Source organism: Erpetoichthys calabaricus, chromosome 11, assembly GCF_900747795.2.
Source record: "Erpetoichthys calabaricus chromosome 11, fErpCal1.3, whole genome shotgun sequence".
NCBI lineage: Eukaryota > Metazoa > Chordata > Cladistia > Polypteriformes > Polypteridae > Erpetoichthys > Erpetoichthys calabaricus.
The window spans coordinates 87,200,356-87,215,174 of NC_041404.2; the positions used below are offsets into that span (position 1 = coordinate 87,200,356).

General features: G+C 40.7%; 1 protein-coding gene across 5 annotated transcripts in view; it reads left to right on the top strand.

Moving 5' to 3' along the window:
- LOC114660684 (receptor-type tyrosine-protein phosphatase H-like) overlaps positions 1–14,819 on the top strand; it is a 125,658-nt gene that overhangs the window by 86,080 nt on the left and 24,759 nt on the right. For all 5 annotated transcript variants that reach the window (XM_028813540.2, XM_051933866.1, XM_051933868.1 and 2 more), the window contains 2 exons: positions 34–124; positions 13,274–13,350. In XM_028813540.2, the coding sequence (XP_028669373.2) occupies positions 34–124; positions 13,274–13,350 (168 nt within the window). The remainder of the gene's footprint in view (positions 1–33; positions 125–13,273; positions 13,351–14,819) is intronic.

Genomic DNA, 14,819 nt, shown 5'->3' on the forward strand with positions numbered 1-14,819 from the left:
TCCTATTTTTTTAACTTCTACCTCTTCTTTCAGAGTCTTCGTTCTGTTGGCACAAACCAGTCAACCAATGCAGCACTGCTTCTAGAGAATAAGAATAAGAACCGGTTTACAAATGTGTTGCCTTGTGAGTATAGTGACATCCAAATGGCTTATACACTCTCAAATATTCTAGTGTTGCCTAAAGTATACTCAGGAAAGAACATTTTTGGGTTGGTTGGGAAATGCATCTGGCTGAAGGAAACTGTTAGCCTTGATTCACACATATGTCCTGCAAAACTACCAATTCAACAATCCCTCAGCACTGATAAAGCTCAAATACAAAGCAAGAATATCTCAACACTGGCCAAGACTAGCTACTTCAACTTCTATATCTTACCAGGTGCTAGAAGCCATTCTGCTCACAAGGCGTCTCTGCCAGGATTCACTTACATGGAATCCGTCTTCAGATTGCTTCTCCTAAAAGGGCCACACTTCAGAATACCCTAGCAAAAGCCAGGAACAGCTACTTCCGTGGGGCTTTAATATCCCGATGGCTACCTTTGAAAGGGCTACACAGTCTAACAGAAGCCAAGGGTTAATCACTACCTCTGACCCCACTACCCCTTTAACATAGCAATACTCTAAACTATTTTAACAATTAATTATGTTTATTTGAAGGAGAAACCAGGTGTAAATGTTAGATATGACAACATAACCACCTGAACAATTCAAATCAGGTTCGCATAGCAAGCTTAGTTTGAGGAGGCTATGGCTCTGATTGTTGCAGTCTTTGGTTTCTTAAACCAGGCATGATGCTTTGGAGTGAAGAGGAAGTCTGCAGATGGCATAGTCAGAACAAGTTGTCTTCTCTTTGGTAGCTGTTTCTCTCTCTCCTCCTGGTCTTGGAAGATGATGTTTATCTGGCAGTGCCTTTTAAAATCCTTTGAATTTACGGGGTCTTGCTGACTGACCCTTCACAATAAAACTTTGCCTTATGTAAGATATTGCATCAGTCAAACATTGGGACAACAGATAAGTTCTTATGGTCTGTGTTGACTGTTGATGAAGTTACTTTTGACTAGACGCAAGACATGTTCATCTTAAAAGTCCCAAGCCTCCATTTAACATATTCTTACAAGCATACACATAGTAGTCACTATCTAAGCCACCGTTTCTCAACCTTTAAGTATTTGCGACCCGAGTTTTCATAACAGTTTTAATTATGCCCCCCTAACGTTTTTTTGAAACCTAATAAAATTTATTCCTATAATTTTTTAAGTTTAAAATTTTCCTACGAATAGCGAAATTACACCACATATGGCAAAATTCACGCCCCACAGTTTGAGAACCGCTGATCTAAGCTTAAATATATATATTCTTTTTTTTGGATTGTATTGATTTTATTAAAATCAAATAACATTTCACACAAATAAGTCAAGTTTTACAAGATTTTGTTCGAAACAAATCAACCCCCCCCCCCCCCCCCCCCCCCATGAGAAAGAGAGCTGGCAAAGTAAAACTTTATGCTAGTAAAAATAAGTAAAAAGATAAAGTAATAAATGAATAAAGATAAATAGAGTTTAAAAAAAAAAAACAATCCGCTTCCACAATTAATATGCTTATTCTAAAATGTTATTGATTAGATTCTGCCAGGTTTTGAAAAAGTTCTGCACAGATCCTTTAAGTGAGAATTTGATTTTTTCCAGTTTCAAATAATATAAAACATCAGTTACCCACTGACTTAAAAGAGGAGAGTTAGGATTCTTCCAGACGAGCAAGATAAGTCTGTGTGCCAATAGTGTAGTGAAGGCAATCACAGTTTGTTTGTCCTTCTCCACTTTAAGCCCACCTGGAAGTACACCAAACACAGTTGTTAGTGGATTAGGAGGGATTGTGACACCAAGGCTGTCTGAAAGGCATTTAAAGGTTTTGGTCCAGAATGATGTTAATTTGGTGCAGGCCCAAAACATGTGACCCAGTGAGGCTGGCACTTGATTGCAACATTCACAGGTTGGATCTTGCCCTGGAAATATTTTGGACAATTTTAAATGAGACAAACGAACTCGATATATAATTTTAAGTTGAATAATTCTATGCTTTGCACATATGGAGCAACTGAATTCTGTGCATTTCTACCTTTCACTCCTTTTCTGAGATGTTGAGAGGGAGATCCTTTTTCCATTGTCCTCTTGGATCTTTGAAAGGGAGGGACTGTAAAATAGTTTTATATATTACAGAGATGCTGTCTGAGTCCTTGAGACTGAGCAACATTTTTTCCAGCATAGAGGGAGGTGGGAGGTGAGGAAAATTGGGCAGGTTTTGTTTAACAAAGTTTCTAATTTGAAGTTAGTGAAAGAAATGTGTTGCTGGAAAGTTAAATTTGGAATGTAATTGTTCATAAGATGCAAAGACATTGTCTATGTACAGATCTCTTAGTGATTTAATCCCAAATGCTCTCCAAACATTAAAAACTGCGAACATTTGAGAGGGTGGAAAAGGGTGGTTCGTATGCAGAGGTGCCACAGATAAAAGCTTCTCTGTCTTAAAATACTTCCTACATTGGTTCCATATTCTGAGTGAATGAAGTACATTTGAATTGTTAGTATATTGATGATACCTTGTATTTACTGGTGTACAAAGCAAGGAATATAAAGAAGTACTATAGGATTTTACTTCTATTGCGGACCAAGCTAGTGTGTGTTCATCCATTTGTGTCAATGCCCAGGTTTTTATAGTTTGTATGTTTGCCGCCCAGTAATAAAATTGAAAATTAGGTAGAGCCATGCCGCCTTCTGATTTAGGTTGTTGTTGGGTTGCCTTTTGAATGTGTGGATTTTTTGAATTCCAAATAAATGAGGTTATGATTGAATCTAATCTTTTAAAAAAAAACATTTGTTAATGTATATGGGGATGTTTTTAAATAGGAACAGAATTATAGGAATGATATTCATTTTGACAATATTAATTCTCCCTGCTAAAGTAAGATGGAGGGTTGACCATCTTTGCACGTCTTGTTTAATTTTGTCCATGCAACAGGAACATTTTGTTGAACTGAGCTTTATATTTACTTGTGATGTTGACCCCTAGGTATTTAAACTGATCTGCAGTGATAAAAGGGAAGGTTTCCAATCTAGTGTTGATTGCTAGAGAACTCACTGGAAAAAGCAGACTTTTGTTCAAATTAATTTTGAGTCCAGGTATCTTTTGAAATTCTGCTAGTACAGTATATTTAGGGCTGTAGTCACGGTATTTTGTGGATCTGGTATATTATATATAGTACCATATCATCTCCGTATAGTGATATTTTCTGTTCAAGTCCTTCTCTGAAAAATCCCCTTTATCTCTGATGCATTTCGAAAGTGAACAGCCAATGGTTCAATGGCGATTGCAAATAGCAGTGGTGACAAGGGGTATCCTTGTCTAATACTACATTATAGAATCTAGACTGAAGTAGTCTGAAATAATGTTGTTAATACAAACTGAAGCTTCTGGACTGGTATACAGTAGTTTGATCCATGCACATATGTTCTGGCCAAACCTAAATGTATGCAAAGTGGTAATCCCATTCAGCCATATCAAAAGCTTTTTCTGCATCCAAAGATAATATGATTTCCAGAGTGTCTACCTTTAATAAATAAAGTGTGGTCCTGTGATATTATTTTGTTAAGCGCAGCTTGAATAAAAGACTCATGGGCAGAGCGAAGGCACGCCCCTGATGACAAAGGTTACCTTGGCAACTGGAACACCCTGTGGTGCCACGAGACAGATGCAGAAGATATAGACTCCAAAATATAGCAGTATATCATTTGCTGGGCTTCTATTCCATGCACTTAAAGAAAACATGGGGCATAAGCATTTGTTTTGTTAGATATCATTTCACACCTTTTTACAATGAGAGTATACTGCTATCTCTCCTTTTAGTAGACAGCAGCAGTATGGCAAGGGGGAGTGGAGAAGAACAAAAGAGGTGCTCGGCTGTGGCTATAAACGTTAGTGCCATTTGGATCTGTTCATTTTGATAGGGGAGATATGGCTGTGTTGCGGCAGGGATAAGGTGTTCATACACACCAATTATTTGGAACACTAGGCAATTGACTATACTGCCTATGTCACAAACCACCTTTGCACAAAATATACCTGAAAGACGTGCAGTTTATTTATTTATTTTTATTTTAATTAACTAACATTGCCAGGTGACAGATTTTGTAAAAACCCTTACAAATGTCATTAGAGGTCGTTTGTTTTTACACATAGCCAGAGTAAAAGCATATCTCTCTTTGAACATTTTGAGGAATTGATTTGAAAAACCTCTTCCTTTATAATCTTGTTATTTGTATTCCTAGGTCCTTTCTAAAGTAACTTCACGTGATTTGGAGTGTAAAATATGCTCTGTAAAGTGTGGTTTCACTGAATGCCACATAGAAAACGGTCATGATACAGGGACCCAGTGTGCCTGTGTAGGCACACTTACACATTCATTCAATTGTCATCAAAAGTGACATTTTAGTGCAGTAACTGTGGTTTTCCATGGCAATTTATAAGCTTGATGCAGCTTGATTGAGACCTCTTAATTGTTACGGTATGAGCAACCTTGTGTTATTGCTCTTTTAAAGCTATTAATGCTGTTTAAATTCAGATTAAAATTAATATGAATTAATGACTGATGGAGAACCACTATGACATTCTTGAACTGAAAGTATCAAATGTGTGAGATACTTCCCTAATTAAGGTGGAAGTTCAGCAAATTCCTGTAAAATCACTGTTTAAATAATAACTACACACATTAGATACTCTCTGCTGAACAGAATTCTAATTCAATTCATTTGCAGGTAAATGTTCAGTATTTTAACAAGCCCATTTCTATCTCGGGTACAATGTCCACTTTAGGACATTGTCATTTTTCATGTCTATCTTTGTCAAGCATCAGTATTAATCCATATTGTGTATCATTTGTCACTCCTCACTTGTCGCTCATCAATTTTCACTCGTCACATAATTCGTCCAGTACCACTGCTGACTTGGCATTGATAACTTTCCCAGATTAAGTACATTGCTCAGAACAGGTTCCTCATTCATTTGAAAAATAATTGATTGATAATTACATAAACCAATGATGCCACACATTCAGCTCATTTACCTAAATCACATCCCAATCCACTGTCATAATTGTTTCTCAAGTGTAATTGATTTTGTTAAAAAGGAATAAAAATGAAAAATAATGTGTGAAACATGATGAGTGAAATGTGAATAGTAGATGAGTGACAAGGGATGTGTTAGGAACATACAATTCGGTAGTTTCGTGAGATGAATGATTTATCATGAGTAGTGATAAATAAAAAGTGATGAGTGACAAATGTTGCATGACATGGATTAATACTGATCCTTGATGATGGAGGAGTGAAAAATGATGGTATCTTAAATTGGATTTAAAAACTTTAGGCCTCTGTTGGGTGCGTTTACACAAACCAGTGTTTCATTAGGAGTTTTATCTCCTTTTATTAAAAATCTTTGGGAACAAAGAACTTTCTTAGCAGCTGTCTCTGGGATGCATTAATATTACCAAAAAAAGAAGAAGCCTTTGACTGATCCAGAGACTATGGAGTAGTGGATGTTTGTGGTAAATAAACATTAGAGAATTGAAGATCGTAAATAACTTCGTAGCATCCTTCAAGAAAACTCCAATGTTTGACACATCAACCATCAGGAGAGCAGAGGTTCAATGTTTTTGAAAGTTTTTTTAGACAGAAAGCTGCTGGGATGTAATCATTTGGGATGGATAAGTCAATTGTGTCTTTATGATGGTGAGAGATTTTGTGAGAAATTATTCTGAAGGGATTCTCTTGAAGAAATACAATAGGTGTAATCATTTTCCAAAGCCCATTTCATTCTTTAGTGGGCATATGGTGGATTTAAAAGTCAGCTGGTCTTGGACGGTGCTCCTATTATTTCAGACATGCATATTTACCTGAGTGCCTGCCATCATTTCACAGACCTGATCACTATCTTATTCTTCAGTGTGTGCTGGGTAGCAAACTTAAACTGCGAGCTGAAAAACACTACAGACTCAATTAAATCAATTATAAACTTTATCCTGTTGACTTGTAGTCTACAGCAGCACCTTACATGCTGTTTAACAGACACGTCAGCCGATCACACAGATTTGCTGATCTGTAATGACATTTGGTGGCTGAGTACAGAAAATTCCCGTAAAAGATTTTGCAAGGCAGGAAGGAGATAGCGGCCTGTTTTCACAACTGTCACCACAGGAAAGCATGCACACTTTAATGTGAAATGCTGAACAAAGTATTTGTGGCAGGGACTTCTTTTTAAGCAATCTATTCCACTTCCTGTGTGAACTTCATCTGGGCTTACAAGGCACTGAGAAAACTGTTTTAGTGATCAGGGAAAAACTTCATGCCTTCAAGACTGAATCCCCACCCAAAATACTTCATTTTCCTAAGCTGCGGAACTTCATAAATGCTTCAACCGCACACATGACTGGAGGGAGGACTATAACGTATTGTGTGAGGAAATTTTTTTATTTAAGTTCTCTGCATTTTTGCCTCCCCTGGTTTAATTTGTGCAATTATGGGACTTTCTGCAGGTTTCGTTCTTTAGGTTTTCTGATAATGCCATTTTGCTTTATATGGACACAGCTATTTTAATGTCATTCACTGCATGATGGTGTCCGTACTGTTTAAAGTAACTGAGCAAGTTGATATTAACGTGACACAAAAGCTGAGTCATCATCTTCTTCTTCTTCTCCTTTCGGCTGCTCCATTTAGGGGTTGCCACAGCGGATCATCTTCTACCATATCTTTCTGTCCTCTGCATCTTGTTCTGTTACACCCATCACCTGCATGTCCTCTCTCACCACATCCGTAAACCTTCGCTTAGGCCTTCCTCTTTTCCTCTTCCCTGGCAGCTCTATCCTTAGCATCCTTCTCCCTATATACTCAGCATCTCTCCTCTGCACATGTCCAAACCAATGCAATCTTGCCTCTCTGACTTTGTCTCCAAACCGTCCAACTTGAGCTGACCCTCTAATGTACTCATTTCTAATCCTGTCCATCCTCATCACACCCAGTGCAAATCTTTGCATCTTTAATTCTGCTACCTCCAGCTCTGTCTCCTGCTTTCTGGTTAGTGCCACCGTCTCCAACCATATAACATAGCTAGTCTCACTACTGTCCTGTAGACCTTCCCTTTCTCTCTTGCTGATACCTGTTTGTCACAAATTACTCCTGACACTCTTCTCCATCCATTCCACCCTGCCTGCACTCTCTTCTTCACCTCTCTTCCACAATCCCCATTACTCTGTACTGTTGATCCCAAGTATTTAAACTCATTCACCTTCACCAACTCTACTCTTTACATCCTCACCATTCCACTGACCTCCCTCTCATTCACACACATGTATTCTGTCTTGTTCCTACTGACCTTCATTCCTCTCCTCTTTAGAGCATATCTCCACCTCTCCAAGGTCTCCTCAACCTGCTCCCTACTCTCTCTACAGATCACAATGTCATCAGCAAACATCATAGTCCACGGGGACTCCTGTCTATTGTCGTCTGTTAACCTGTCCATCACCATTACAAATAAGAAAGGGCTCAGAGCCGATCCCTGATGTAATCCCACCTCCACTTTGAATGCATCCATTACTTCTACCACAGACCTCATCGCTGTCACACTTCCCTCGTACATATCCTGTACAACTCTTATGTACTTCTCTGCCACTCCCAACAATACAATACCACAGCTCCTCTCGAGGCACCATGTCAAATGCTTTCTCCAGGTCCACAAAGATGCAATGCAACTCCTTCTGGCCCTCTCTAAACTTCTCTATCAACATCCTCAGAGCAAACATTGCATCTGTAATGTTCTTTCTTATCATGAAACCATACTGCTGCTCACTAATCATCACCTCACTTCTTAACCTACCTCCCACTACTCTTTCCCATAACCTCATGCTGTGGTTCATCAATTTTATTCCCCTGTAGTTACTGCAGTCCTGCACATCCCCCTTATTCTTAAATATCAGCACCAGTACACTTCTTCTCCACTCCTCAGGCATCCTCTCACTTTCCAAGATTCCATTAAACAATCTGGTTAAAAGGTCCTCTGCCATCTCTCCTAAACACCTCCATGCATCCACAGGTATGACATCTGGACCAACGGCTTTTCCATTTTTCATCTTCTTCATAGCTATCCTTACATCCTCCTTGCTAATACGTTGCACTTCCTTATTCACTATCTCCACATCATTCAACCTCTTCGCTCTCTTGTTCTCTTTATTCATCAGCCTCTCAAAGTACTCTTTCCATCTGCTCAACACACTCTCCTCGTTCTCTGCCTATTTAAGATGGAGGTGCTCAGAAGTTTGTTATCTGAGTACTGGTGTAAAAGCAAAAGAACAAATGACAAAAATTAGTGTGGGTTAGGGCCAAGTTTCCAAGTTAGTGTTAGGAATCTTGCTACAAGTCTTTCTACTATGACTTTGGTTTAGACTGTTGGTTTTGATGATTAGCACTGATGGTTCTCTGGTTTTTCTAATGCTTTAGAATAAAAAAAACACCTCTGACTATGGGCGGCATGGTGGCACGGTGGTAATGCTACTGCCTTGCAGTAAGGAGACCAGGGTTTGTGCCCTGAGTCATTCCTGTGTGGAGTTTGCATGATCATCCCATGTCTGATAGATAGATAGATAGATAGATAGATAGATAGATAGATAGATAGATAGATAGATAGATAGATAGATAGATAGATAGATAGATAGATAGATAGATAGATAGATAGATAGATAGATAGATAGATAGATAGATAGATAGATAGATACTTTATTAATCCCATGAAATTCACAAACTGCAGCAGCAGCACACTGATAAAGAAACAATATTAAATTAAAGAGTGATAAAAATGCAGGTAAAACAGTCAATAACTTTGTATAATGTTAACGTTTACCCCCTGGGTGGAACTGAAGAGTCGCATTCTGTGGGGGAGTAACGATCTCCTCAGTCTGTCAGTGGAGCAGGACATTGACAGCAGTGTGTTGCTGAAACTGCTCCTCTGTCTGGAGATGACACTGTTTAGTGGATGCAGTGGATTCTCCATGATTGACAGGAGCCTGCTCAGCGCCTGTCGCTCTGCCACAGATGTCAAACTGTCCAGCTCCATGCCTACAATAGAGCCTGCCTTCCTCACCAGTTTGTCCAGGTGTGAGGCGTCCTGCTTCTTTATGCTACCTCCCCAGCACACCACCGCGTAGAAGAGGGCACTCACCACAACCATCTGATAGAACATCTGCAGCATCTTATTGCAGATGTTGAAGGACGCCAGCCTTCTAAGGAAGTGTAGTCTGCTCTGTCCTCTCTTGCACAGAGCATCAGTATTGGCAGTCCAGTCCAATTTATCATCCAGCTGCACGCCCAGGTATTTATAGGTCTGCACCCTCTGCACACAGTCACCTCTGATGATCACGGGGTCCAGGAGGGGCCTGGTCCTCCTAAAATCCACCACCAGCTCCTTGGTTTTGCTGGTGTTCAGGTGTAGGTGGTTTGAGCCGCACCATTTAACAACGTCCTTGATTAGATTCCTATACTCCTCCTCCTGCCCACTCCTGATGCAGCCCACAAGTGCAGTGTCGTCAGCGAACTTTTGCACGTGGCAGGACTCAGAGTTGTATTGGAAGTCCGATATAGGCTGAACAGAACCAGAGAAAGTACGGTCCCCTGCGGCACTCCTGTTTTGCTGACCACAATGTCAGACCTGCAGTTCCTGAGACGCACATACTGAGGTCTGTCTGTAAGATAGTCCACGATCCATGCCACCAGGTATGAATCTACTCCCATCTCTGTCAGCTTGTCCCTAAGGAGCAGAGGTTGGATGGTGTTGAAGGCGCTAGAAAAGTCCAGAAACATAATTCTTACAGCACCACTGCCTCTGTCCAAGTGGGAGAGGGATCTTTGTAGCATGTAGATGATGGCATCCTCCGCTCCCACCTTCTCCTGGTATGCGAACTGCAGAGGGTCGAGGGCGTGGCAGACTTGTGGCCTCAGGTGGTGAAGCAGCAGCCGCTCCATGGTCTTCATTACATGTGACGTCAGAGCGACAGGCCGGAAGTCATTCAGCTCACTAGGACGTGATACCTTTGGGACTGGGGTGATGCAAGATGTTTTCCAAAGCCTCGGGACTCTCCCCTGTTCCAGGCTCAGGTTGAAGATGCACTGTAGAAGACTCCCCAGCTCCAACGCACAGGCCTTCAGCAGTCATGGTGATACTCCATCTGGACCCAATCCTTTGCTGGCACAAAGTCTCCTCAGCTCTCTGCTTACCTGGGCTGCTGTAATTATGGGTGGGGGGAAACGCTCTCCTATGCTGGTATCAGCAGAAGGATGGGTGGAGGGTGCAGTACTCCGAGGTGAGAGTGGGTTAGGGTGGTCAAACCTGTTAAAGAAGTTGTTCATCTGGTTTGCTCTCTCCACATCTCTCTCAATCGTGGCACCCCGCTTCGAGCTGCAGCCAGTGATGATCTTCATCCCATCCCACACTTCCTTCATGCTGTTATTCTGCAACTTTTGCTCCAGCTTTCTCCTGTACTGCTCCTTCGCCGCCCTGAGCTGGACTCAGAATTCCTTCTGCACGCACTTGAGCTCATGCTGATCACCGCCTTTAAAAGCCCTTTTCTTCTGGTTCAAAAGGCCCTTGATGTCACTTGTAATCCATGGCTTGTTGTTAGCATAGCAGCGTACTGTTCTTACTGGAACTACAATGTCCATACAGAAGTTGATGTAGTCAGTAGTGCAGTCAACAACCTCCTCAATGTTCTCACTATGTGATCCCTGCAGGATATCCCAGTCCGTAGTTCCAAAGTAGTCTCTCAGAGCCTGCTCTGCCTCAGGGGACCACTTCCTGAATGAGCGTGTGGTTGTAGGTAGCACCCTCACCCTTGGTTTGTAGTGAGGCTGAAGCAGAACCAGGTTATGATCTGCTTTCCTAAGCGCAGGCAGCGGGGTGGCGCTGTATGCGTCTTTAACGTTTGCATACAGTAGGTCAATAGTCCTATTTCCCCGGGTGTTACAATCCACATACTGGGAGAAGGCAGGTAATGTTTTGTACAGCGTCACATGGTTAAAGTCTCCAGCAATTAGCACAAGCGCCTTGGGGTGCTGCCTTTGCAGTTTAGCAACATCAGAATGGATGATGTCACTCGCTATCTCCATGTCCGCCCGAGGAGGGACATATACAATAACAGTCTGTGTGGGTTTCCTCCTTGTGTTCTGGTTTCCTCCCACTGTCCAAAGACATACAGGTTAGATAAACTGGCAACACTAAACTGGCCTTGCTGAGAGTTCATCCTGTGATGGATTGGCACCTTGTCCAGGGTTTGCTCCTGCCTTGCACCCTATGCTAGCTGGGATAGGCTCTAGCTTCCCCTCGTGACCTTCTTCTGGATTAAGTAGGTTAGAAAAATTACATAACCTCTGACCACCTGCCTCTCACTAGGTAATCATTATGGTGTAAGTCTTAATGTGCACATGTACTGCCAGAATGGCAAAAAAAGAATGAAAGAAATAATGAAATGAAGCAGAAGACAAGAAAAATTCAAATTCAAGTCAAAAACAAAGCAGAAGTCTTACCCAAAAGAAGTCAATAGAAAACACCAAGCCCAAAACCCTACCCAAATGCGTGGAAAGTCCTTCGTCCCTAGACTGATTTTTGAATAACTAAAACCAAGACAAAGTTTTTCTTTTGCAATCCAAAATCCTGGACACCAGAACCACCATCTTACATAATTTTGCAGTGATAATGTCACAACTTCCATCAGTCAGATGGGTGAGGCAATAAACAAAAGAGGTGGTGTTAAAAGTCATAAAAAATAATACAAATGAATGAAACATCAAAAATGAAGAAGGAGGCAGAAAACAGTAATGAAAATTATGTTTCCATAGAATTCATGAGAGTTCCATAAGGCTTCTGTACTTAGATGTGTGTGTATGTTTTAGTTCAATGTGTAGTCCTGTTGTGTAAGTAATGCAATAAACAAGGACATCATTGCATCCACTCTTGTCACCTGAGTTACTGAATACAAATAATAGTAATGATATACTTTTAAATTTAATGACACCTAAAATACAGTAAAACAATTATTGGCATCATAAATGAACTAAAAGCAAACTTTACCAGTCACTTTGATGGATTTAACCTTTATTCCCAAAACATTATTTCTCTTTTGATGCCAGTGGCCTACAATGAAATCGAAGCTGGTGATGGCATCCCTAGATGATATGTTTATACAACTTGAACTTACTGACTTGTAGCCATCAGATGATCTACTACTATATGTGGGTTGTGTAAAGTTGTGGACTGAGGAAATCAGTCAAGTCAGCATGTCCATTAGTATTTCCGCATTGCATTGACTACACATGAGTCTAATTTTTCTCTCACTGAAAATCCAAGTGTCAATTTTCTGTTTTTTTAAAAAAAAGAAAATGTTTGCTGTGTATCAGATTGTAAAAAGAATGTAACAAACAAGTAGCTTGCTTATCATCACACATTTTTATTCAGGAAGACAAAGCCAAAAAGTGGAAGTATAATCTGACAGCACACCCTTAGACTTTAGGTGATCTCTATTGATGAGCTTCACCTCAAGTTTTGCAAAAATTCAAAAACATTTTGGGAGTTTCGTCAATCTTGGCCAAATTCTTTGAAGTCAAAGGGAAAGGAGAAAGTGAATCAGTTTTGAGTGGATTATTATTGTGCAATGGGTTTTTAAGTGTCCCTGAGGGTTGCCAACTGTGCTGGACAGATCAATGTGACCTGAACTATGAGGCAGCAGTACTAACCACTGCACCCCTGTGCTTCCCTGAGATAAGATTATATCATGTTTTGGTCTTCATTATTGCTTGATGCAGTCATCTTAACCAGTCTGAGATACTTGCCGCATGTTTTGTGCAGCCCTTCCCCTCTCTCTACATGAATGATTCTCAAGCTGTGCACCACAGTTCCCCACTCGAATGAACTCTATGAAAAGTAGTGAGATAAAATAATTTAACACTAGAAATGTCCTGCCGTTGTGTTTTTAAATCTTTAATTTTTTCATCAGTGTTAATGTCACGCTCCCGTCCGTTTATGACTTTTCTACTTCAAATGCTCATGCTGTTGTAACTCTGAAATTCTGTTTAGAAAACATGACTGAAGGCCCCCATTATCATCACAAGCAACACCATTGGATGTTTGTACCCACGTGTGAACATTTGAATTCACATTTGAACCTTCTTGTTTTCTTCACTTACAGATGACTGCTCCCGAGTCAAGCTTCAGAAAGACCAAGAAAATCATTGCTCAGACTACATCAATGCGAACTTCATGCCTGTAAGCTTCCATGTCAATCAGGTTTACAATTTTGTTTTAACTGTTTTGTAAGTGTAATGGCTGTAATGTGGAAGTTTTGCTGCTCATTACAGTTGGATATTGTTACTATAAAGGAATGGAAGAATCTAAAAAGAGACACAAAATACTTTTGTAAACGTCATGAAAAAGTGTAGGAAAGCAGTATTTTTATTCCACATCTGCTACTGTCAATGACTTGCTGATATTGACTACAATGATGAAATATATGGAGTTGGCCTTCCAATGCAAATCAATATACCCATTCATTCTCTGAACATGCTTATCCAACACAGATTCAAGGCACGAAACAAGAAATAACCCTGGAAGGGTCAGCAGTCCATCGCTGGGAATTTTCATGCATACCCCATACTAATTCACAGTAGTCCAAGGCAGGAAACTGAGTCAGACAGAGGGGAATAAGCAAATTGTATACTTAAAACACCCTGGTGTGATTCCATCCTGGGCTTAAGTGTTGTAAGGTGGGCACAGCTACCTGCTGCACTGCTGTGCTGCCACTTGTGCAAATCAACAGCATGAAAAAGTAAATCAACCTCAGTAACAAAATCAATTCATCAAATTTTATCAGCAAAACAGATTGCATGGATACCTTTTCAGGGTGGGCATTAAACATACTGTGGGTCAGCTCATATTCAGTTGATAGCATCTGTGTCCAGTAGTGGGTGCCCCAGACTTCAGACACAAGTGTACGAACACAGGCAAGGGTTCAAATAAAATATATTTTACTATAGAAAAATACCTTCTCCAGGTTCTTCCTCCAAACACAAGGAATCCCGAGCACAATTCCAGTTTTCTCTCTCCACTTTCCTCCAGGCAAACTTTGTCTCCCTACCTCCCAACTCCAACTCCCTGAATATTGCAGATGAGCTCCTTTTTATACCGAACCCAGGAGTACTTCTGATGCCACAGCACTGCATGATGGAAGCATTTCTGCACCATGCAGAAGCTCCACAAAATAGGGAGGTTATTCCCTGGTAGTTCCCTCTGGTGGCACCCAAATACCCCAACAGGGCTGAACTCCATGTCCCATGCACTCCTGAGGGTGTCCAAAATGGGGTTATGCCAAAAGTGTGTTGCCACCTGTCGTGTTGGGTGATGATCTATCTCTGATACACATTCTTCCCCAGCTCATCCATTATTCTGTTTCCTCGACTGGGATGACAGCCAACCTCAGCTGGGCTGCACCTTTATCCACTTGATCCATTTATTATGGCCTCCTGGCTGGGCAAGGCATCATGCTCCATCCAATCAGGACACAAGTCCATCTGTGCTGACATTCATACATTCTAAGTACTTCTGTGTACCCCATTACTCATTGCATCATGAAGAAAAACATGTTTTGTTCTGAATGTTGAAGCTGCTCCCTGACTTTGCATTTTCATAAAGTTAGAAGTTATATCCATCCACACTTTTAAAGCTTCTGGAAAAGATTT